At 39.2% G+C, this 24,191-nt stretch overlaps 1 protein-coding gene across 2 annotated transcripts; it reads left to right on the forward strand.

Annotated features, from left to right (window-relative positions):
- The first annotated feature begins 1,075 nt into the window (after positions 1-1,075).
- Positions 1,076-19,786, forward strand: LOC149836597 (SCAR-like protein 2). 2 transcript variants are annotated; one of them, XM_090007049.1, is made up of 9 exons: positions 1,076-1,869; positions 5,001-5,164; positions 13,075-13,198; positions 13,305-13,437; positions 14,236-14,294; positions 14,437-17,335; positions 17,441-17,527; positions 19,126-19,236; positions 19,424-19,786. In XM_090007049.1, the coding sequence occupies exons 1-9, from the start codon at positions 1,715-1,717 to the stop codon at positions 19,475-19,477; spliced, it is 3,786 nt and encodes a 1,261-aa protein (XP_089863175.1). In that variant the 5' UTR covers positions 1,076-1,714; the 3' UTR covers positions 19,478-19,786. The 2 variants fall into 2 exon arrangements, with proteins under 2 accessions (XP_089863175.1, XP_089863174.1); XM_090007048.1 differs by having other exon boundaries at positions 19,362-19,670.
- The last annotated feature ends 4,405 nt before the right edge of the window (positions 19,787-24,191 follow it).

A 24,191-nucleotide genomic window follows, 5' to 3' on the forward strand; every position in this document is an offset into this window, starting at 1 on the left:
ATATTATACACATGTAAACAATGTATATATTTTTATATAAAGAAAAACCCCATTCACCCACTACATATTGGCAGGCCTTTAGGTAAGGTTTGGACGATACCCAAAAGCCAGTTTTAAATTAGGTTTTGAACAAAAAGCCCAAGTTTTGGTGTCGTTTGGGTGACACTAAAACCTGGTTTTAAAACTATTTTTGTTTGCCAAAACTTAGTTAATTGAAAAAACCCTCTCCCCCACCCCAAGTTGGAAACTTGGTTTAAGGACCAGCCGGGTTTGGTATTGGCTACATCCGACCAGCACCACTATCTTACAAGGTCTCAAATTGGATCTGATTCAAATCTAGATGAAAAAAGTATCACTAAATCCGTATCTTACCAGGTCAAAATAGCAGCTAGAATACAACTTTTGCATAAAAAAATCTGGATTCGAATATCCCTTAGGTTCATATTTCAATCCAGATGTAAACTGAATCCGATTCAGATTGGTAATTAGATGCTTCTTTGCTCTTAACAAATCGGATAGTCACCCAAACCCGAACCGTTTGATATCCGTACGAGAACAGAACCAAGGTTACCAAACCATCATGGTGAGCTTCCTCGACTACGAACTCACTCACGGCCATAATGGTAAGTTTCTTTTTGCCAAACCCGCTAGATGGCTACCAACGGGGCTCCCCGTGGTTGGTAGGGGCTGTCAGTGCACGTCTCTTCGTGGTGGGACGTTGCAGGTTCAACCCAGTGGTACGTTGAATAATAACTGGTGGGATCCGCCTAGCCTCACCCCAGCTTGCCTTTAAAAAAAAAAATCCACTAGACCGCTGAGCGCACGGTATTTTGCTACAAGTGAGGGGCATTTTCGTTAATGAGAAAGTAAAACATGCTCTGTTGATAATTACCTTTCTGGAGTTTACTTGAAGAGCTGGCAACGGTGTGTTTCACAGAGAGAGAGAGAGTGAGTGAGTGCGGGATTAGGTGCGGTGAGAGCGTCGATCGCCAAATCTCCACCCGCCATGAAAGCTCTCTCCCGATCTCTCTAGAACAGACGACCAAGTTCAGTTGCACAAATACAGGCAGAGAGCGAGGGAGAGGGACAGGGTTCGATTCCCCATTAACACTGGACTCAAAGTTCTGTGCAACCACTTGACTCCACGAGGATTCGATTCCGAGCTCTCTGAGAGCATCAATCTCCAAGAAGGCTCCATTCTGAGCCCTCTTGAAGCAGCACTCTCCGTGAATCCGCGATTCTTAGCTCTCTCAGCGCATCAATCTCCAAGAAGACTCGATTCTGAGCTCTCCCGCAGCATCAATCTCCAAGAAGGCTCGATTCCGAGCTCTCTCAAGGCAAGACTCTCCGTGAAGTGTCGATTTGGAGCTCTCAGAAAGCATCGATCTCCTCGAGCGTCCGATTCCAGGCTCTCTGAGAGCATGAATCTCCTTAAGACTCGATTCCGAGCTCTCTGAAAGCGTCGATCTCCATGAGAGTTCGATTTCGAGCTCTCGGACGTGTTGATTTCGGTGAAGACTCAATTCCGAGCTCGCAGAAGGCAAAAAGCTCGCAAGAAGGAGGAGGAGAAGAGAAGAAGCCGACTCTCGCTAGGTTTTCGCAGAGTGAGCCTCTCTGGAGCTCGCTGAGAGAAGTAGGATGTGCTCGTAAGGGAGAAGGAAGAGCAGTCTTGCGTCGCGCTCTGTCTCTTAGTGTTTGCTGAGAAGGAGACGCCATGCCTCTGGTCCGGTTCGAGGTGAGGAACGAGTACGGATTGGGAGATCCTGACGTCTACAGGACGGCGCAGAAAGATGACCCGAGGGCTCTCCTCGAGGGCGTCGCCGTAGCCGGACTCATCGGGGTCCTCCGGCAGCTAGGCGATCTTGCCGAGTGAGTTTTCCAAGCCCTATCTGTTTTGCAGAATTACTCGTTTTCCTTTCTGGATTTGAAGTTTTTGTTACTTTTCTACCTGGATTTGAGATTCATGGATCGAAGGATTTTTATGACATCCGTGAATTAGTGTCGAAACTGCTTCCCATTTCAAGTGTAATCGCTACAGAATTCTTGAAATTTCACAGATTCCTGCTTTTATGGCCATCGTTTTGGATACATTCTACCTTATTTGACCAGAACACGAGGAATTGATCCCAATGTAGTTTGAAATTATGAGTTTAGATGCTCTATGTTTGTTGATGGAGGTGTTTTATGGTTTAAACTATGATTTAATTTACAAAGTTTTTAATTGGAACATTGAGAGTTTCTTATGTGAATTCAAATCTCAAATTGAGTAAATCACAGAGTTATAACTCAATATAGAGCATTTAGTATGTGAAATTTGTTTATGATCGTGGCTGATTTAGAAGATATCACGTTTTCACCTTGGGCCTGCCATAGTTGAAATTTGGAAAGTGCTATTGTTCTTATTGAGGTCATATCACCCACTCCATGTTGTTTCATTTGATCGACATTGATGATATTTTCAGATTAGAATAAAAAGGAAAAGTGAAACAACAATTTAAAGGTAACGGAGCCAAAGTTCGTTTGATCAATGTTATCTGTATGATTCACATCGAATCGGAGTATTCATCCCCGATTCAGACTAAATCGGCTGATTTGGGCTGAATCAGGGTTGAAAGAGCTGGTTCTGGCCTTTTTTTAATATTTTCTTTAATTTTATAATTTTCAATGAATTTTTTAAATTAAAAAAATGACCAATTCAGCTCGATTCAGTTCGAGTCTGAATCAATCAGGTCTGAAACGGATATTGACAAAATTTGGTTTGATGACTTAGTGCGAATGGCTACAGGCCCATCACCACTTGTTTCCTCACAGCAGTATTGTGTTCATTTGTTTAGTCACATCATTAGTCTTGACTGAATCACTGCGAATGCAGTTGATGACTTAATTTATAGAGTACAATGTTGCTTCTAAAAGATTGTGAAAAGAAGTGCAAAAAAAAGAGAAAATATTTGGATGGATTTTTTTTGTCTGAAGGGGGCCATGAAGCTGCTTATGGTGCAAGAGAATTACCAGAGAGGTTAGCACCTCTTGTATGATGTCTAGGAGACAGTGACTCAAATTGCGATAAATGAAAGTACAATTAGGTCATACTATATGCTAGACTTCCTAGGATGTGTGGCACTTTTTGGTCAGAACATTAGATCAACCTTATATATATAAAGGAATTGGATCCTCCTAACTGTTCATAAGGTGTAGACACTACTGATTTTCAATGTTCCAAGCCATGTTTGATAAATCAGAGCCCACAGATGTGTAAAAATATGTTTTTATGAGCTTTAAGTTTTATAAAAATTTTGACCCATTGATTTTTTAATCCATATAAAGACCTGCTCACATGTCATAATCAGATGATTCAAAAGCTGATTCCTACTAAAAAAGCCGAGTTGACGGAGATCACATCTGTAGTGATCGTAAGAAGTATCGAAAAAATGAAAATTTTAGACCGTCCACACCCTCCTACTGTTAGGAGGAACCAATCTCTCTCTCTCTCTCTCTCTCTCTCTCTATATATATATATATATATATATATATATATATAGTGAACCTTGCTTTTCGAGATGTCTTTCTTTCTTGGGTCCCTTCACTAGCCCGTACTTGTGGTTTTTGATGGTTGACCCCTGCTTGTATTTTGTCAGATGTAGGTTTTCTCACTAATAGCTTCACGTATTTGAATGTGCCTTATCTTACAATTCATCTTGTTTTCTGGACTATCTTCTTCCCTCAATGCCACAAAAATTAACGAATGGTGGAGCAGGGGCTGTTAACTTTATCTAGATCGAAAATCAAATCCAATGTGTGCATGTATACCCCATGAACTGCTTCTAAGGGATTGCTCTAATTCATACATTTTCCCTTGTGTTTATATTATAAGTATACACAAAATCTAGCATGCAAAGGACCATGACCAGGCTGGTTTCTGGAAGATATCCCAAATACCACAGAACCACCTTGACACACTATTCTGATGACCCCATTTGATATCTTCAGATTCAAGTATTGGAAGTTTGACTCTGGACTGTCCAAAAAATTTCAGTTATTATTTGTCACCACTGGTTGCTATCTCGAAAATTTGCACAAGCACAGTCCACTTGTGCCTTTCGGGATAGTAGGGTTGATCACGATTCACATCTAATTTAAATCAAATCAACAAAGTATTTTATTTCTTTTAAGCTTTGCTAACTAACCCAGTCAACATGATTATTCAATATCGATCTTGTCTTTGGGCACATGCACATCTGAACACTAAGTTCCATCTTTCCTTTTGTAGATTTGATCTGTGGTCTTCTGTGGTATGTAAAGTTTAGCTAATTTTATTGCAGGTTTATCGGTGCTGATAATTTTTTAGTAATGCTCATGTCTAGTGAGTACATTTAATTATCTTTATTATTTTTCCCATTTTTCCCCATTTGTATATGTGGTTTTAAATTCATGAAGCTTTGAGATCATTTGGCTTGTGATATGTCTGCATTTTATGCATAACTTCATGCCTGTAGTGCACAATTTAAATGTAGCTTGCAAATGGCTTTTGAGGAAGCCTGAGTAGTCACTATGGCCTGTATTCAGTGGTCTGAAAGCATTTAGTAAACAATGTTGACATCAATTATATTTCTGGATCTCTTTATTTTAGTGAGTGTATATTATGTTTTCCTTCAAAAATTGTATTTATTACTTCTGTATCGTCAATTAGTTTCTCTGTTCCTATACAGTAGCATCCCCATGTTTTTTCAATCCTATTACCCATGTGTTTTTTTTTTATGCTTTTGTAATCACAGTAACTGCAATCTGTTCATTGTTGGGGGTCTCATTATAGAAGTTTTTATATGTCACTATTTTGTATACTTTCTATTCTGTTTTGAAACTGTCCTTTTGAATCTTGAATCATCCTTCTGAATAATTGTTTAAAATAATAGTGACTTCTTTATGCACCTTGGCACGTATTGGTAATGTGCTACGAGCCTACGACTAATATCAGATTTATTTTTTACTTTTTTCTTGACTAGGTTTGCTGCTGAAATTTTTCATGATTTACATGACCAAGTGATGGCCACTGCTGCAAGAGGCCAGGACATGATGGTTCGTATCCGACATTTGGAGGCAGGCCTTCCTTCTCTTGAGAAGGCTGCTTTGGCTCAGACTAGCCATATACATTTTGCTTACACAGCAGGTGTGGTTTTAAGCTATGTACTATCTCCTGATACTTACTAATATTTTACTTTAAAAGTAACTGATAATATCATGATGTATATATAAATTTTTGATATTTTCAAAACAATGCAAGTTTTTTTGCTTTAATATCGTTATATGCATTTACAGCGACATTATCGTGATGTTTATAAAATATCGTTTATATCTGTGACTGTGGTATCAATAATATCTGGACCTTACTACAGGTCATCTAAAACATCTTGCTGGGAACAGAGGGAACCATAAATCATTGACATAGATAAATCATCCCAGAATTAATCAAATTCTTTGCTCACCAAAGGAAAGTCTATGAAAGCCAACCACATAAATTGGGTGATCTGTGTGCATCTTGTTGACATACCAGGGTTAGGAATTTGGTTTTGGGGAAATTCTTTTCTTAATTTTTAGACAATATGTTTGATGCAAAGGATGTAGCATCAGATTTAAACAGAATGGGCTGCAAAAAAAAAGGGGAACCATAAAAATTCACTTAGTTCCTTATTTTTATTAATAAGAAATAAAATGGTTAGGAAAAAAAGAAAAAAAAATCTTCTTTTCCTTTTTGTGGGAGCAGTTTTTTATTATTTAAGCAAAAATTCTGGTACATTCTACTTTATGTTATGATTTTTGTGTGGTATAGACACATTTAATGTGATTTGTGTAAAAAATATGATAAGTTTGTGTTATGTGATTCAATGGGTTTGCTTAATCAATATTTTCTAAGATATTTAAGGATGGAGTATGATAGATATTACAGGTTACAACATGATTTCACAACAATGGGAACAGGGGATGCTGATAAAGCACAATTACAATAGGCTAATTGTAGAAGGGAGCAGCCACATGTAGAGAGAGAGAGAGAGAGAGAGAGAGAGAGAGAGAGAGAGAGAGAGAGAGAGAGAGAGACGGCTGCACAGAAAACTAAATCACGTTAAATTAGATTAGGGCTTCTCTCTATATTAAATAGAGAGAGGCAAAAAGGAAAAATTACATCTAAGTCCTTATGAGAACAAAATTTCAGAAAACCTCTAATATAAGAGAACTTAACCTAAAACCACCTATTCTCAACACTCCCCCTCAAGCTGGAGCATAGATATCAATCATGCTCAGCTTGTCACAACATTTTGAGAATTTTGGCCTAGCAAGAGGCTTTGTAAACATATCTGCAACTTGGTCTTCCGACTTTAGGTATTTGGTAGTGATATGACCAGCTTGAATCATATCTCTTACATAGTGGCAATCAACCTCAATGTGCTTTGTTCTCTCATGAAAGATAGGATTGTTTGCTATATATGTTGCCGCTTTGTTATCGCACATCATGGTCATTGGAGAGGAAACCTTCACCTGGAGATCATGAAGAACAGTGCGAAACCATATCAATTCAGCAGCTGTTTAGGCCATAGCCCGATATTCTGATTCTGCACTCGACCTGGAAACCACATTTTGTTTCTTACTTCTCCATGAAATCAAGTTGTCTCCAAAAAACACACAGAATCCTGTGGTAGACTTTCTATCTACTACAGATCCAGCATAGTCAGCATCAGAATAGGCTACTATCTCCAGAGTTCCACCTTTCCTGAACAATAACCCCTTTCCAGGAGAGGATTTTAGATATCTGAGAATCATTATGGCTGCATTCCAGTGTATCTCAGTTGGTTTGTCCATAAACTGGCTAACTTTGCTTACTGCTAAAGCAATATCCGGCCTGGTCACAGTTACGTATAATAACTTCCCTACTAGGGAGCGATAACTTTTGCTATCAACTGGTTTTGACCCTTCTTCAAACAACTGAACTTTATGGTCCATGAGAATATTTGCTGGTTTAGCTCCCAACATGCCCGTTTCCTTTAATAAGTCAAGAACATACTTCCGTTGAGACAAAACCATCCCTTCACGGCTTCTAGCAACTTTTATACCCAGAAAATACCTGAGTGAACCAAGGTCTTTTGTAACAAAGTGTTTTTGAAGATGAGCCTTTGTGGCTTCAATAGCTTTCACATCATCTCCTGTAAGAATGATGTCATCCACATATACCACCATAACAACTATGCCAGAGCTAGTTTTCTTTATAAAAAGTGTATGATCTGCTGCTGATCTATTAAAGCCAAAGCTTGACATCACTTCAAACAATTTTTGAAACCATGCACGAGGACTTTGTTTCAAGCCATAAATCGCCTTTCTCAATCTACACACCTTCTGACACTCCCCCTTAACCTCGAATCCTGGAGGTTGTTGCATGTAAACGGTCTCAGATAGATCCCCATATAGAAATGCATTTTTCACATCTAATTGGCACAAGCTCCAACCATGCTGAACAGTTACTGAGAGAACAAGACGGATGATACCCATCCGTGCAACAGGAGAAAAAGTTTCAAAGAAGTCAATTCCATATGTCTGAGTATACCCTTTCGCGACTAATCTGGCCTTGTACCTTTCAATAGAACCATCAGATTTGTACTTTATTGTATATACCCATTTACATCCAACAATGTTAGCATCTGCTGGGGAATCAACTAGATCCCAGGTATGCTGAGATACTAAAGCTGTCATTTCTTCTTGCATAGCCAGCTTCCAGCGAGTATCAAGTTCTGCCTGTTGATAGTTCAGAGGAATAGTTTCAGCAGATAAGGCTGAAATAAAAGACTTCATCTGATGTTCAATTCTGGCATGGGAGACAAAATGAGATATGGGATATAAGGTACATTGTCGTGTCCCCTTTCGTAGAGCAATAGACCTGTTATCATCATCCTGAAGATCACGATTGTCAGTAGAACTTACCTCAGGAGAAGAAGAAGATGAAGGCTCTTGCGGAAGTGGAGCTCTACGCACATATACCAATGGAGGATTATTAAATCTGAAGGAGGATGAAGTTTGGTTCGGTAATGAGGCACAGATTCCAAAGGAAAAGGAGGTATAGGTAATGAAAAAGACTCAGCTGGATCAACCTGCAGCAGGGAACCAGAAATAGAGTAATATGGAGAGGATTCCAGGAAAGATACATCCGCAGTGACATACTCTCGACGAGAAATAGGATCATAACATCGATAGCCCTTTTGATTTTTTGGATAACCGATAAATATGCATTTTGTAGCTTGAGCGGCTAATTTATCACGGTCAGGGCCAAGTTTGTGTACAAAACAAACACATCCAAATATTTTTGGTGATAAAGAAAAAAGTGAAGCATTAGGTTTTAGGATATGTAATGGAATTTGATCACCCATAAAAGACGAAGGCATGCGGTTGATCAGATAGCAAACAGTGGTAATCGCATCACCCCAGTATAACGCAGGAACATTGGATTGAATCATAATGGTCCTGGCAACATCAAGGAGGTGCCGATGTTTTCGCTCAGCCACCCCATTTTGTTGAGATGAATAGGCACAGGAAGTTTAGGGTTGGATGCCATGATCTTGGTAAAATTGTAACAGACCTTTTGATTTAAACTCGAGAGCATTATCAGTGCGAACAATCTTGACAATAGATTCAAATTGAGTTTTTATTTCAAGAATTAGGGATTTGATAATACTTGGAACTTCAGATTGTTCTTTTATTAAAAATACCCATGACAACTTAGAGAAACCATCAACAATAACAAGATAATAATGACACTGAGTCCTAGTAGGAATCTTACTAGGACCCCATACATCTGCATGAAGAAGTTCAAAAACTTTATTACTAGACTGACTCTGACTCGAAGGGAACGAACTTCGATGATGCTTGCCCAACTGATATGCTTCACACTGAAATGATGTGGTGGAAGGAATCTGAGGAAAGACCGGCCGAAGCTTTGACAATGAAGGATGACCAAGACGACGATGCCACTGAACAGGACTGAATGAATGTTCCACTGCAGCATGAACAGTACCCATTGGATGATGTAGGTAGTAAATTCCATTTTCTTTATAGCCTCCACCAATCTTCTTCCCCGTTAGCAAATCCTGAAAATGACAACCCATTGGATCAAATATTACTCTACAGTTTTGTTCTTTTACAAGGCAACTAACAGAGATTAAACTTTGAGGAAAGTTTGGAGCATGAAGAGCATTTTTCAACTGTAATGAGGAGGATATAGAAATATTTTCCTGACCAACAACCGGGGAGGAGCTCCCATCGGCTAAGGAGACTCCAAGCTGAGCCTTAATATCCTTTAGATCTGAAAAAACACGTGAATTTCCACATAAATGTCTGGATGCACTAGAGTCAATAACCCACTTACTATCAGTCGGATGAAGATGATTTTCGGTTGAATATGCAACAACAACTACAGGAGAAGTGAAACTCAAAGGTCGAAGAGCTATCAACTCATCATATTCCGCACGACTAAGGGTGATACTACTTTTATTTTCAGCGATATTCTTTTGTACATTTGTTGCCTCGATAGTAGTCACATTTGCTTTAGGAGTATATGACTTTTATGAAGAAGAGGTTGGCCGGCCATGCTTATCCCAGCAACGATCTTCTAAATGTCCAGATTTTCCACATAATGTACATTGAAGCTTTCCTCTGCCTCCCATACCACGTCCACGTCCTCGTCATATGATATTCTGAATATTTCCACGCCCATAACTAGATGAGACAACACGAGCAGATGACTGAGTCAAAGGCTGAGATTGTGGCAGAGAGATCGCAAGTCTACTCAGACGATTATAAGCATCAGCAAGAGTGGGAACATCTGATCCAGTCAATATTTGAACTTTTGCAACAGAAAAATCTAAAGAAAGACCTGTAAGAAAACGAGCAACCATGGTTTGTTCTTGATGATCCTTTTGCTTCGAGCAAGAAAGAGGCCTGTGAGCATTAAGTCTTTCAAACGCAGCTTTGACAGAGGCATAGTACTGGGCCAAGGTCTGATCTCCCTGTTGCAAATTATATATTTCCTGTTCGACTTGCAGGATACGACTCACATTCGTTTCTTGTGAGTATGTATCACGAAGATTGTCCCACATCAGTTTGGCTGTATTATAGTAGATCAATCCATCTGCAATATGGGGTTCGACACTATTCATGATCCATGACATAACTATGTCATTATCTTCATCTCAAGTAACATATTTTCCCAATTTCTCAGTGGGTTCGCCTTCCAACAAAATGTGTTTTCGACGATAACCAGATACCGACGTCATAAAAGTTCTGGACCACCTGACATAGTTGGTTTCATTCAACCTTACGGAAGAGCCATACGAGAAGGGGTTGGCAAAAACCTTATACTCCCCAATCTGTTCCATTTTAGAACCACATTTCGAATTTTCAGTCATACTGCTCACTAGAATTTTCCAACACGGTAAGGAATCAGCCCTGCTGTTTCCAAAAAAAGAAAACAGCCCACAACCAACAGGTAATCACTCCTGCTGCTTTCACGACAAAGGGATAGCTGAAACTAACACAGCACGAAACAAAACTCGACACAGCAGGGAGTCACGACCATTGCTGCACCCAAACACACCACGACCAACAATAATATTCAGTTGCAACACAGATGAACACGACAACTGTTGTTCCCCAAACATATAAAGCATAACGGCCAATAAGTCTTCAGAAGACAATTAAATAGATCAATCATATCTTGATCACACGCAGCAAACACAGAAAAAAAATTCCAGAATCACGGCAGACACGCAATCAGCACAGAAAACATGACAATCTCGGCTGACACGCAGTATCACAGAAACTTGATGCGTGACCCAAACAGCAGGAACAACCAACAGCTCACGGCTGGCACGCAGCAGCACAGAAGCCTGCTGCGTGACCCAAACAGCAGGAACAACAGGAACTCGTCAATCACGGCAGGCACGCACCAGCAAGAACTCGTCAATCTCCAGAGAATCACGACAGGAGATGACAAAAAAAAAACCCATGAAGAGAGAAAAAAAAAACCAGATTCAAAAGAAATGGTTACGGCTCCAGGAAATCACGACAGGAGCTCCATCCTTAGATCTGACGACAGATCTGGGTAACATCTCAGATCTGTTATCAGATCTTCCACACTAGTGCAACAACAAACCTGATTTTCACGCAGTCTGAATTTTTTTTCGTTGGTGAAGATCAGTCCTCTTCGTGATCACGCTCCCGAGATCGAGGGTTTTGATACCATGTAGAAGGGAGCAGCCACCTGTGTAGAGAGAGAGAGAGAGAGAGACGGCTGCACAGAAAACTAAATCACGTTAAATTAGATTAGGGCTTCTCTCTATATTAAATAGAGAGAGGCAAAAAAGAAAAATTACATCTAAGTCCTTATGAGAACAAAATTTCAGAAAACCTCTAATATAAGAGAACTTAACCTAAAACCACCTATTCTCAACACTAATCAAAGACATGGGCTTAATCAAAGAACCATTAACATAAACCAGACCTTGGAAACACATGCACCTTCACAGAAGGGAGATTGTAATCATGTAAATAAGCACTACTCGGTAGTACAATACCAAACAGCTATGTGGAATTAAACTCGCTTGAATAAATCCAATAAACTAGATGAGTTTGCTGTTGCAGAAGCTGGTATGAAATACTGTGCACAATTTTTCAATTTTTGAATTGACTGTTATATTATTGCTATGTTATATATATATATATATATATATATATATATATATATATATATATATATATATATATATATATATATATATATATATATATATAGGGAAATGAAAACCTCCCCAATAGAAAACCCTCCCAAACCTCCCCAATGGACGTTTTATTGGATTTTTGGTGTTTTTTTTTCAAAATTCCTACCGTACAGTTGTGATCTATATGCTTGTTTTTATAGGAATCAGTTCTTGGAGCATTTGATTCCGATGCATGGATAGTTTTTTATAAGTTTCAAAATTAACGGTGTACAAATTTCATAAATTTTTGAGTCTCCAAATGCCATTTTTTCTATCCAAAATTCATGATCCAAGTGTCGATTTATAGTAATCAATCATGCTGAATACATATGTACGGTCAGAATTAAAAAAAAATACCAAAAAATTTCCATTGGGGAGGTTTTCATTCCCCTATATATATATATATATATATATATATATATATATATATATATATATATATATATATAAACAAACACAGTCAGATAAAGATAAAGGAACATTTGATCAAGATACAGAGTAAATAATGTAACTTATATATTAAATAGGCCTTCCGTTGCTATGTATGCATGGTATTGTACATCCACGAGAATGTAGGAAAGATAATAAGTGGGCATGAGAAGATACATATCCAAATTGACATGAGGTTGGTAAAGATATTCTTTCTCTGTGGTGGTTTTGGTCTTTCTGTAGCTATTAAGAACAAGATGAATGTCTTCTAACATTCAACATCAGATGAAATATACTACAAATAGTGATAGTCTCTTTCTATTTCTTTCATGTGTGGTGTGTGTTTGTGTCTTTTGTTACGGTTCTCTTATTTCTTTTCTGAAGGCCAATCATTTTGGTAATCAGTAGATGCAACCACAAATCTGGCACTGGCAGGAATCCATTGATTGAAATGGCGATCAGTCAAATCATTCACCATAAACAACTCTATTGGAATGTCTCTGGCTAAACCATCTACCTTTGCCAAATTGTTGGTGTTCAAGCTTGTAAAATAAATTTGATTTCTTTGTCTACCAAAAAGTCTCTCCAAGGACCACACCTTTGTCAGCAGTGATGTCAGTGAAGACATACCCGTCCACTTCATTCTGAATGTTTTAATACCACAGAGATCAGATTTCATTGTCATACAATAGATAAAATTGTTTTTCTGTTTAGTACAAAAGGAAATTGCCTGCTGATCTTTTTATCATGCCATAGGAATCAAAACATTCTTCATTTGGATAGTCTGTTCTTTATGATCCCATATTATGTTGCTTTACTGCTCATCATTGACATCTTATGGAAAATACTTTTACAGGTTCTGACTGGCACGTTAGTGTCCGAACAGAACAAAATCACCTGACTCGAGGTGATCTGCCTGGGTTTCTTATGGATTCTTATGAAGAATGTCGTGGTCCACCTCGTCTATTCCTGCTTGACAAGTACACTTCTTGTTACTTGCTGCTTTTGTATTTATTCTATTTGCCTTTCAATGCATTCATGTGTGGGTGGACGAACACATTTGCTGAAGGCATTTTCTCATGTCAGGTTTGATGTTGCTGGTGCTGGTGCCTGTTTAAAACGTTATTCAGACCCATCATTCTTTAAGATGGAATGGGCTTCCTCAGAACTAATGAAAGCAGAGAAGGTTAAACGGGAAAAGAAAATCCTTAAAAACAAGGTATACAATATCCATAATGTGGAAAGAACAAAATGGTATTACTTCACGTTGCTTACAGTTTACTAAGAACTCTTTCTTACTAAGGTTTTGTATGCATAGATTAATGTTATCAATAATATACGGCCTTGAATCAACCAGTTGCGCTCTTTTATACAGCAAAATGATGTTACTGAAGTATGAGAATGTGTCTCTTACAGATTTAGGAAATAAACTTGTTTGAGGCATAATAATACAATAGAATTACAGTGAAATTAATATGAAATAATCATGAACCCAGTGTTTTGCATTGGCTATGTTTTTAGACCTTGGGGACAGATAAAATACTGAAAGTTTGGTTTTGAAATAGCTTCTAGCTTAGAGAATTTGTTTTCCTATTTTAATTGGTATGTATTTGTTCTATCTATTTTTTTGATGACTTTTAGATTTCTACCTTAATATTTAATTCATAACGCACTCTATGATGATGATGTCATGATCATTGACCATGCACTTCTTGATGATATAGTTTTAATATTTTTTAACTTGATTTTAGTGGAACTCTGGATCCTGCTTGGCCATGGTATTGCAAAGCCTTTTTTTTGGGGGGTGTGGGGGTGTGGGGGAGACAATGTGAAATTAGCATGGATTAGTGTTTGCTATTAGCTGTTTATCTTCTAGCTTATGCCTTAGGCTCTTTATTCATTGTAAGTTCTTATCTCCCTCCTAGTTGCTAGGAAATTAGACAATATCTTGCAACTTTGCAAGTATAATAGCTATGATGTTGCATTTTCTTGTGTTTTGATTTCTTTTTTCCTTCAGAAAAAATCAAGAAGACAGAGAACTGGAGAAGCATTGGATTCTGGCTCATTGTCACGCAGGTATGCTTTCATTTATGTTGCATACGTGTGTGTGTGTGTGTGTGTGTGTGTGTGTGTGTGTGTGTGTGTGTGTGTGTGTGTGTGTGTGTGTGTGTGTGCGTGTGATAACCTATAGGAGTTTGAGAACACGTTATTATTGCAGAATGCTTTATACTTCCTTGGATTTTGATGAGCAAAGCCACCATGCTGAGGATATATCAACATATGATGTGAAATCTAAGTTCAAGAAAGAAAGCCGATCCCTATCGTTTACCCCGAGAACCAAGAAAAGCTACATGGAACATTTGCTTGTGCCATCTGAACCTGGAAATACAGAACCCAATGAATTAGCTTCTTCACTTCTGAACACACAGTGCATTAATGTTGGGAGTTCCGTTAATTCTGATGATCAAGCTATATCAGATGTAGAAAACAAATTTCTGCATGAATCGTTGCACAGGGGAAGCAAAGCTGAGTCACCACCTGTTACTTGGGATGAGAAGACTGAAGTAGTGGGACCTGCCACTAGTTCAGGTATCGGTGTTCTGAAGGATGGGAATCAAGATATGGAGGATAGAACGTCAGATTTTTCCAAATCCACCTCAGAGGTGAGCCGATTTAACTCTGGAAATATAAATCAATGTGAGTTACCGGTTGATGATGAAAAAAAACCAGAGTCATGTTCTGGTGAAAGCCAGGATAATGATGTAGCTAGTGAGCCAGACAATTATGTGGATGCACTTAACACCATGGAATCAGAGGTTGAGACAGATTCTGAATGTAGGGTGCTGAAACAAGAAGTGGTGTTCCAGTCTGCTCATCAAGAACCAGGGATGAAATCAGGAACCGACAAGCAAGAGCTCCCTCCTTGCATTTCAGGCCATTCTGATGTTGAAACTCTCAGTATACCTACCAGTTTATTAAACAAAGAATTATCTGAAGGTTTCTCCCAAGTTGATATTCCAGACAATAATGTTCCTAGAAGTCATGTCCTCGACATCCAGTCTGCCTGTACAGAAACATGGCTTAAATCAGGAGCTGACAAGCAAGAGCATCCTCCTTGCATTTCAGGCCATTCTGATGTTAAAATTCCTAGTGTACCTACCAGTTTAATAAACAAAGAATTACCTGGTCGTTTCTCCCAAGTTGACCTTACAGACAATAATGTTCCTAGAAGTCCTGTCCTTGATATGTTTGAAAATGAAGTCTACACTGCACTTGATGTTGAAATGACAAAAGAAACCATTTCCAGTTCTATTGAGGATGAGAATACAGCTGGACATGTGGTTCCTGATAAACAAACAACATCAATTAAAATTGCTCTCACTGATTCATGCATTTCCACAGAATCAACTTTGGTTAAGTTCTCTCAATCAACCTCCGTGAACTTCTGGACTAATGGTGGTCTTTTGGGGGTTGAACCATCAAAGCCTCCAGATTTTAGTGCAACAACTAAGGCTTCTGAAGCTGGTTATGAGACACATGGATATGAGTCTCATGCAATTATCCACTCTGATCTTTCAAAGTCACATGATGTCGAGTCACTGAACAAAATTTGTGGTGCCATGGAACAACCACAGAAGCCCAAATCAGGAAGAGAATTAAATGGGTTACCTGTAACCCACGCTGATGTCAGTGAGCTGCATAGCAATGAGTTGGTTCAAGAAGCAACTTACCTGGTTGACTTGCACGCTGATAAGTTTCATAATCATCATGCACGGCAATATGATGGGTTATTTGAGCAAATCTCCCAGGATTCTTCTGTGGCTGAATCATCTGTGAAGTTTGAGGATTATGATAATGCTAACAGAATGAGGCTAGAGGAAGCAAATATTTTATTTTCTGGAAGTGAACTACCAGTACTTTCCAACACAGAGGTCCAATCCACTGTATCCATTCCTAGTGATGGATGTCTGATAAATGGTTTCCAATGGGAACCATTGGTTGGTCAACTTGAATCATATGAAAAGTCAAGGAGTAACAGTGCTTTGAAGTTGTCAGACAGAGCTGTTCCTATTGATACAATGCCTGACAAGCCAAAACAACAAAAGGCTGAAAAAATTGATCAGCCCTCTTATGCGAACATTGATTCCAAATCTACATGTATTGTGCAACCAAATAGTGAACTAGGATCCCCAAGAAATTCAGATTCTGCCAATTCACTTTGTTCTGGATGTTCGTCTCCTCCATTGGAGCACATGAAGATATCATTTCACCCTATTAATGACCTGGAGGCTTCCTCACTGAAACTGGACTTCCCTGTTGGGCATAATCTTCCTGAAGGCATTAAAGATGCCCTTTCCCCATCTCTTTGTTGGCTTCCTGAGCCCATCATTCCACTAAGGGAAATTGGTGAGAAAGGAACCGGTGGTGAACTTAGTTTTCTTTCTTCGAGTTGCCGGACCTCCCAGGGCATGCCTTTGTTTGAAGAATCAGTAATGTCGAAACAAGTGGACAGTGAAATTGATTCAGATGATGATACATTCTGCAAGCCATCTCTCAACTTCTCAGAGGATATTTTTAGTCAGGAGTCGGAGTCGAACTCAGAACAGTGGGAGCATAATGAAATAAATGGAATCAAAGATGACTTATATGATGGTTTACGTAGAATTTCCTCAGCTGCCTCAATTTCTAGTTCCATAGGGCTTGAGGAAACAAGTAATCACATTGTTGAACCAAACTGTCAATATGAGACCCAGGATGTAAGGTATGACTGTTCAAAATCAAGAAAAAGCTCGGCAGCTGAATCAATAGATCTTTCTGCTTATGGACTTCAGAATTCTCAAATTCAATTGCAAGAGAAAGATTCAGGGCAAAAGCAACCTTTGGATTCCGTATTGCCTAATGCCGTTGCAGCGATGCTGCCCTCTCCCTCACCTCCACCACAATGGAAGCACACAAAAGTCCCAGTTTGTTCAGTACAGGATCAAGACACCTGTTCCCTTGTTTCTGTCAGTCAGCCAAAGGATGTGCGGGATTTAGAAGCTGTAGATCTTTGTCAATCCAAGCCTCCTGTACCAACGTCTCTAATTGAATCTATTTCTTCCCATGGCAAGAGCAAGGTAATCTCCCTATGTTTTTGGTTTTTATCTCCTTTTCATGTGTTGATTTCTTACCGCCTTAAATTTTGTTGTTTTAACTTTTAACACTATATGCAACACATACAGTTGAAGCAACCTAAAGTACTGAACAGGAGTGCAAGTATGCAGCAGCCAGATGAACGGGATATGTTGCTAGAAGAAATACGAGCCAAGGTTTGTGCCATTTCTATTTCTGTAAGACTAGTTTAGTTTTAATTTTTGGAAATTTCATGAATATGTGTAGATTATGTTGACAAATTTCATGTTCTTATCTTTCTGAATGAGGATTTAAGCATGTGTTTGTATTAATGTGGTTAGACCTTGAAATTGATGTTTAAAGCTTGAGAGAAACTTTGAGAATTTAATAAACAACAATGTACAAATCATATTTGCTAACTCTGTTTCATAGTTCTAGAAGTAGAGGACAGAATATGGCCTCTAGATCGTTAAATGGATAGGACCAAAGAAGAAAAAAGGATGCTAATAGAAACAGTCCAAAAGTTTATTCCAGTAGGTTCTACAGGCTCACTAATGTCCTGCTTTAGTATGTACTGCCAAGAGTCATTTTGACAGAAGTGCACTTCCCAAATTTGAGTTTGAAAGTCCTTGCTTCCTGCTTCGCTTGCCCGATCGCTTCCTAATTCTGTTTCCCTTCCTGGCAACCTTGTGTTTGCCTCTTTTCACCAAGTCTCATGCATGCACTTTATCTAGTATCTATATAATGAATCACCCTGTAGTGAAAAAGTTAGGTCAGCCAAAGCTCCAAGTGCAAGAAAGCTCTGCTCTTATTGTTTTTTCGAAAAATATTCCACTGTTATTTAATGGTTTCCAACTTGCCCAGGATTGATTCGCCCTGCGATCACACTGGTGGCTTGCCTTGGGTGCATTAAGTGACCCTGTTCCTAGGTAGATTCCTCGTCATTGAGAAGAAAAAAAACTAATTTTTGTCTCATATAAACTACAGTCAAATGTAGACATGATAAATTGACAAATTTACCTTTATACCCTTTTTCTTTACGAAGAACTATTTCCTTTTAACCTTTCATTTTTATCTTTATCCATCTGAAGCCCAAACCCCTTAGGTTAAACTCTACTTGACTGCCTCACATCCATTGTTCTTATCATTGTCCATCTGGTGTGCCTTCAGTCATTCGCCTGTTATGTTTTGAGTGACCCTTTTCCCATCATGCTATCTTGGAGGAAGGAGGATGCTCTCTCTCTCTCTCTCTCTCTCTCTCTCTCTCTCTCTGCAGGGATGATATTGGAATAGTTAGCCAAATCACAAGGATCTTTCCATAAAAACCTGGAAATTGTTTTCAGTTTAATGATAGGATTGGGACTTATTTGAGGAAAATGATAACCTAACAAATTAAATGAAGTTCAATAATGATGGCTAGTTCATCTTAATGTCCTAAGTTTTACAACTGCTACAGTACCTACAAAATTTATGTTTAAAGCATGAGCACATTTAAATGATCACATGAATGTCATGATGTGTTAATCCTGTCATGTATGATTCATAGATTACTTGATCCCACTATGTCTGTGCACACACATACACACACTTTTGGCATAAGAACTAATCTGCTACATTCAAATTCCATTTTTGTGAGTGCCCCAAAACCTGGCTCACAGAATCCTTGTAAACTTGTTTCATAATTTATCCCTGGAACACTTCCCTTTGATTGCTCTTTATATCGTTTTTCATGGATTTTGTGTACTAGACGGGTCCCTAAATAAATTTTCTTCTGCCATTGTTGTGAAACTTCCAGTCATTCAACTTGAGGCGCACAGCTGCGACAAGGCCTAACCTCGTTTTGCCAAGACCTACAACTAATATCAACGTTGCTGCCATTTTGGAGAAAGTGAATGCAATCCGCCAGGTTCAGCAAACTTCTTGCTCATTTGCACTTTTTCTTTTTTCCTCTCCATTTCTGTGCGTTGGAGGCTTGGAACCTGGACTTCTATTTGCTAGAGCGGTTAACCCTATAGAAATTGCTTGCAATAGGTTGTCACAATTGGTCTTCTAGGCTGTTCAAAGTGGTGCTCATGCAATTTTTCACACAGCAGGCTTGTGTTGGTAGCGATGATGGAGACGATGATGATGAAAATTGGAGTAATTGAATTTCACGTAAGCGGTGAGATGACAAAGTTGAGAACCCTGCTCCCATGCATGAAGCCGCTCGGCAATAATGAATGTGTTGAAGGATGGGCATGATCTGTAAGTCAGCCCAAGCTGTGATAAATATGTGAGTAAATATATTGTATAATATTATAAGTTTGTAGCAATCCCTTATATGCCCTAGTGCTCATTTTAGCATTTTCAAATTGGTTGACGTATGAGATCTCGAGTTTTTTTTTTTTTCAAATTATATCATGTTCTGGAAATCGTGCATGCCATGAAATGAGGCCAACATTGTTCGAGTTTTCTGCGCTACATTGGCAGCAGCAGCTGCAGCTGCAGCAGGAGTTTCTAATGTTTCATAAACTTACTAATTGTTACTGATTTTAACAAAAAATATATATTTTTTTTATTTTTACTCGGAGAAACTGCCCCAAGCGCAGAGACCTAGCTGCCGCTCTGGCTCAGCCTGCCGTACTTACAGTCGCTGTTCTGTCAGCATAAAACTCGGAGGGCTTACCCCTCGACCTCAGGGAGTCACCAAGCTTTGGCTTATACAGGGGGGTGATGCCCATGGGATTTGAACCTAGACTGCCCGTCAAAGTCTAGATGCCAAATCCCTTGGGATTTATATGAGATTTGGTTGTTCATGGCTCTGGTTCTGACTATGTCACAAATTTTGTTCTTGGGGTTTCTCTCGGAAATGTTGGCCAATCTCGGTATGTATGATATATAAAAAATGTAAGGAAAAAAAATTTGGTTATACGAATTTTGCAATAGTGTTCACATAATATGCAGCGACGATGCATCATGCATCGCCCACACAGCCATCCATCTTGGCATTTCTCGGGATGGGCATGGTCTCCAGCTAGAGAAATGTGTGGCTGCATAGAAAATATCCTCATATGCAATATATTGCAATCCCTGTGGATTGTACGAGCTGTCAGTGCACTTCTCCATGTGGTGGGCGTTGCAGGTTCAAAACCCAGTGGTACGTTGAATAAAAACTGGTGGGGTCTGCCTAACCCCAGCTTGCCTTTAAAAAAAAAAGGTAAGGTGATATCTCGATAAAATCAAGACAATATTAGTAAAACGCCTGATCCTTTTGAAAAAACGAAGGGGCGAGAGGATCAATGGTCCAAGGAACCTTCGATGTTGTTCATAGCCAAGATGAACCGCACCCAAGGCCGCACCAAATGAATCATTTTTTCAAACAAATGATAGTCATTCATCGTCCTGCCCGCAATGCCCTTGATCTAGAAAGTAGACGGAATCGTGAAATCTTGTGGGGCCCATACAAGGTAGAGGCCGTGTATGACGAGGAGACGGCCCCTTTTGGCTACCAAAAAGGGTATGTTCCTTGTTTTCAAGATAACTACCAAAAAGGTTTTGTTAGTTGTGTGACAATTAATCCTAATACAACAACAACTATACGCCTTCATCCCAAAACAATTGGGGTCGGCGATATGAACCAAAAAAGAAAATCATTTTGAGTCTTCCACATGACTCATCCAATCATTTTTATCCAATGCCATGTCCTCGGTGAGGTTCAAAGCATTCATATCCTTTCCTATCACCTCCATCCATGTCTTCCTAGGCCTATCCCGACCTCTTTTAACTAATATATTTTTTCATTTCTCCATTCTTCTAACTGGAGCATCATTAGGCCTTCGCCGAATATGTCCAAACCACCATAAACGATTCTCTCTAATCTTATTTTCAATGGGTGCAACGCCTACCTTCTTACGTATCTCCTCGTTCCGAATCTTATCTTTTATTGTATTTTCACACATCCATCTCCGCATACACATCTCAGCTACACTCATTTTTTGAATATGATGTCTCTTGGCAGCCCAACATTCCATACCATATAGTAAAGCGGGCTTAATAGTCGTCCTATAAAACTTTCCCCTAATAAGGCTTTTAAATTGTTTTGTTTTTTTACCGATTTTATCATAATTTAATTGTGATAAACTGGTAGGGGTTTGCCGAACCGCAGCTGGCTTATCCCCACCTTCTCCCGACAAAAAAAGCGAGTTAAATTTTGGCTGGCTGTCAATGAATTTATCATGATAAAATCACCATAAATGCAAAAAATCACCCATATTTGTGGCCATGATTCTATCCTGTTAGAGTTCTACAGTGAAAATCGGTTCAGTAGAACTTGCTAGCTGCTTTCTTAATCAAAATTTGATTGTTCGGTAACCCAGCCTAACTTGTGGTTGAATTTGGTGGTGGTTCTGAAACTTTCTTAGGTTCCTTCGCTCTTTGCAATTCTTGACAAATATTTGTTTTCTGATTATGGATGTTTCAGTTTTACGTGGCATTCTACAGGCTACGTGAGAGGAGCAATAACCAATGTAGACAAGTGATCCAAACTGGGTTTACCAATGTTGTCAGTGTCCGTATAGGCCCTGAATTCGTTTGGCCACCTATTCAGCTGTATCTGCCCATACCGATACTCAAGTGAATCGTTTTGTATCTGCTTAAAAATAATAAAAAATATTGTGCCAATCATAACGTGACACGCGTTAAAACTATTAAAATAATTTTAAAATATATTATTTTACATTTATTAAAAAATAGCCGATTCAGGTTTTCTGCCGATCCGATACCCCAAAGATCTCTACCTAAGCCTGGTCATTTTGCTAAGCAGGTCCCATGCACACTTGCAGGTTTGGTTGGATCATCTGATTTACTTTCTCATTTTGAACGATTTGTATAAGCAGCAGAACATAAAAAGTTAAGCTGTGCTCATTTGCCTTTGCAAATTAGGGTCAATTTGCTTGAGATTCAAAATCACATGAGACCCCATGTGATTCTGAATCTCAAGCAAATTAGAAAGTGATTTTGAATCATGTTTTTGAAAGGAGCAGCCGAACATACCCTTTGAGTGTATTTGAATCCCTCAGATCTCAAAATTGAGGGAGATCTTTTGAGACCCGAGGATATGAGAATGGGCTCTCCCCAATCCATTCTCAATTTCAGGACTTGAGCTGCACTCACGTTTGAGAATAAGCCAAGGATCCTGGTGTAGGGCCCTTGCCACATCAGCTTGTCACATGCCACCTTAGATCCTCAATCTAAGATCCTAGGCTCTCAAATGCCCCCTTAATGTTAGGTGGATTTTGTAACACACTCCAGATTTGATTATCTAAATGGGTCGGTTTTGGTTTTTAGAGGTTGGCATTTGATCCTTTGGAATCAAATACATGGTCATACTAGTCTTAGTTGTTGAAAAATATTAACTAAGTGAATGAGACAACTGAGTTTGAACCAGATGCGCCGCACATTACACACGTTGTCTTTTAAGTATAGTTGCTCAACTTAAAATCAAATTCTTAGTGCAATGGTATTCGTGCAACTTCACTCCCAAAATACAATTGAGTTTTTGCCTTCTCACATAGATCAGCCCATGGCTTGCACTTGGTGAGGCCGAGCAACTCAACATGTACCGCCTTGAATAACCTTTTGATTAAGGTTAGGTTGACTTATGCTCAACTATAGGCTATACCCTAGGCTCGACTAAGCATTTGGACTCACTATAAAAGAGAACCAGAGAGAGAGCTTGTGCAAGCTGAGCACAGGGGAGTAGGGAGCTCGCAAGGGATAGGAGGGATAGATTAGAACTCTAAGGAACACACGAGAGACAAAAAAAGGTGAGAGTGGGAGTAAACTTGTCGAAAGAGAAGAGGAGGCCTGAGTGATAGAGAGAATGAAAGAGGATTGGGATATATATAAGCCCCAGCCCAACAGTAATTAAGGTCCCCAAATGACTAGCAATGAGTGATCATGATTGGTCAAACTGTTACAGAAACCCAAAGGCTAAAAGTCTTGGCCAACAAAACAAGCAGTGTCTTATCCAGGTAAAAAACATTCAGAACCTAGTGTGCCATCAAGAGTCAAAGGGCTTGGGCAATACAGAAAATGTGGAGCATCCAATGTTCATGCAGGAATATTGGGTCAAGGTCAAGGACTGGTTTTAGGCTTAAAAGGTTAGTCAACATGGTCCATCTAAGACTTGGGGGGATAAAACCATTCCAAATACCAAAAAGAAAAGGCTGACCAAACAATTAGAAAAAACCAATAACTAAAAGTCTTGGTCAGTAGGACAAACATGGTCTTATTGAGGTCAAAAACAGCCAGAACCTAGTGCACGATCAAAGTGCTTGGGTGGTACAAGAATGTTGCAGCATTCAATGGCCATGCAGGAACATTAGTTTAAGATCAAGGACCGGTTCATGATTCACAGATGGGTCTAAGCTTAAAACGATTGGTCAACATGGCCAATCTAAGACTTGGGGGATAAAATCGTTTCAAGTACAAAAAAATATGATCAAAGACCAAACCTAACCAAGCCAAACCTGTCCGAAACAAAACTCACATCCAAGCCCAAAGTTCAATTAATAGGCCATCAATGAACCTTGCCTATTGAGGCAACTAAATAAAGCCAAGTAAATTCTCTCTTTAATATGAAACTAATCTTGTAGGAATAAAATGAACACCTTGAGCCAAAAGCCTGAGCATTAGCTTGTCATACCTGTTGTCTAGCTTGTCATACCTGTTGTCACCGCCTCAACAACATAAAACCACAGTGTACTTCCCTCGACCCCATAAAGAACCAGCATTCTCTGCCTTGGAGAAGTACCCACGTGGGGATTCAAACTTAGAATTGGAGGAAAGCTCTCTCCCCCAAGACCGAGAACAAGTGGGCAA

Source organism: Nuphar pumila, chromosome 5, assembly GCF_984573655.1.
Source record: "Nuphar pumila chromosome 5, dmNupPumi1.hap1.1, whole genome shotgun sequence".
In the NCBI taxonomy this organism is placed as follows: domain Eukaryota; kingdom Viridiplantae; phylum Streptophyta; class Magnoliopsida; order Nymphaeales; family Nymphaeaceae; genus Nuphar; species Nuphar pumila.

Excerpts from the sequence above, each read along its gene's own strand:
- LOC149836597 (XM_090007048.1), top strand. The coding sequence starts at position 1,715 with ATGCCTCTGGTCCGGTTCGAGGTGAGGAACGAGTACGGATTGGGAGAT. Across the intron at positions 1,870-5,000 it reads CAGCTAGGCGATCTTGCCGA|GTTTGCTGCTGAAATTTTTC; the intron begins GTGAGTTTTCCA and ends TTTCTTGACTAG. Across the intron at positions 14,295-14,436 it reads TCTGGCTCATTGTCACGCAG|AATGCTTTATACTTCCTTGG; the intron begins GTATGCTTTCAT and ends TTATTATTGCAG.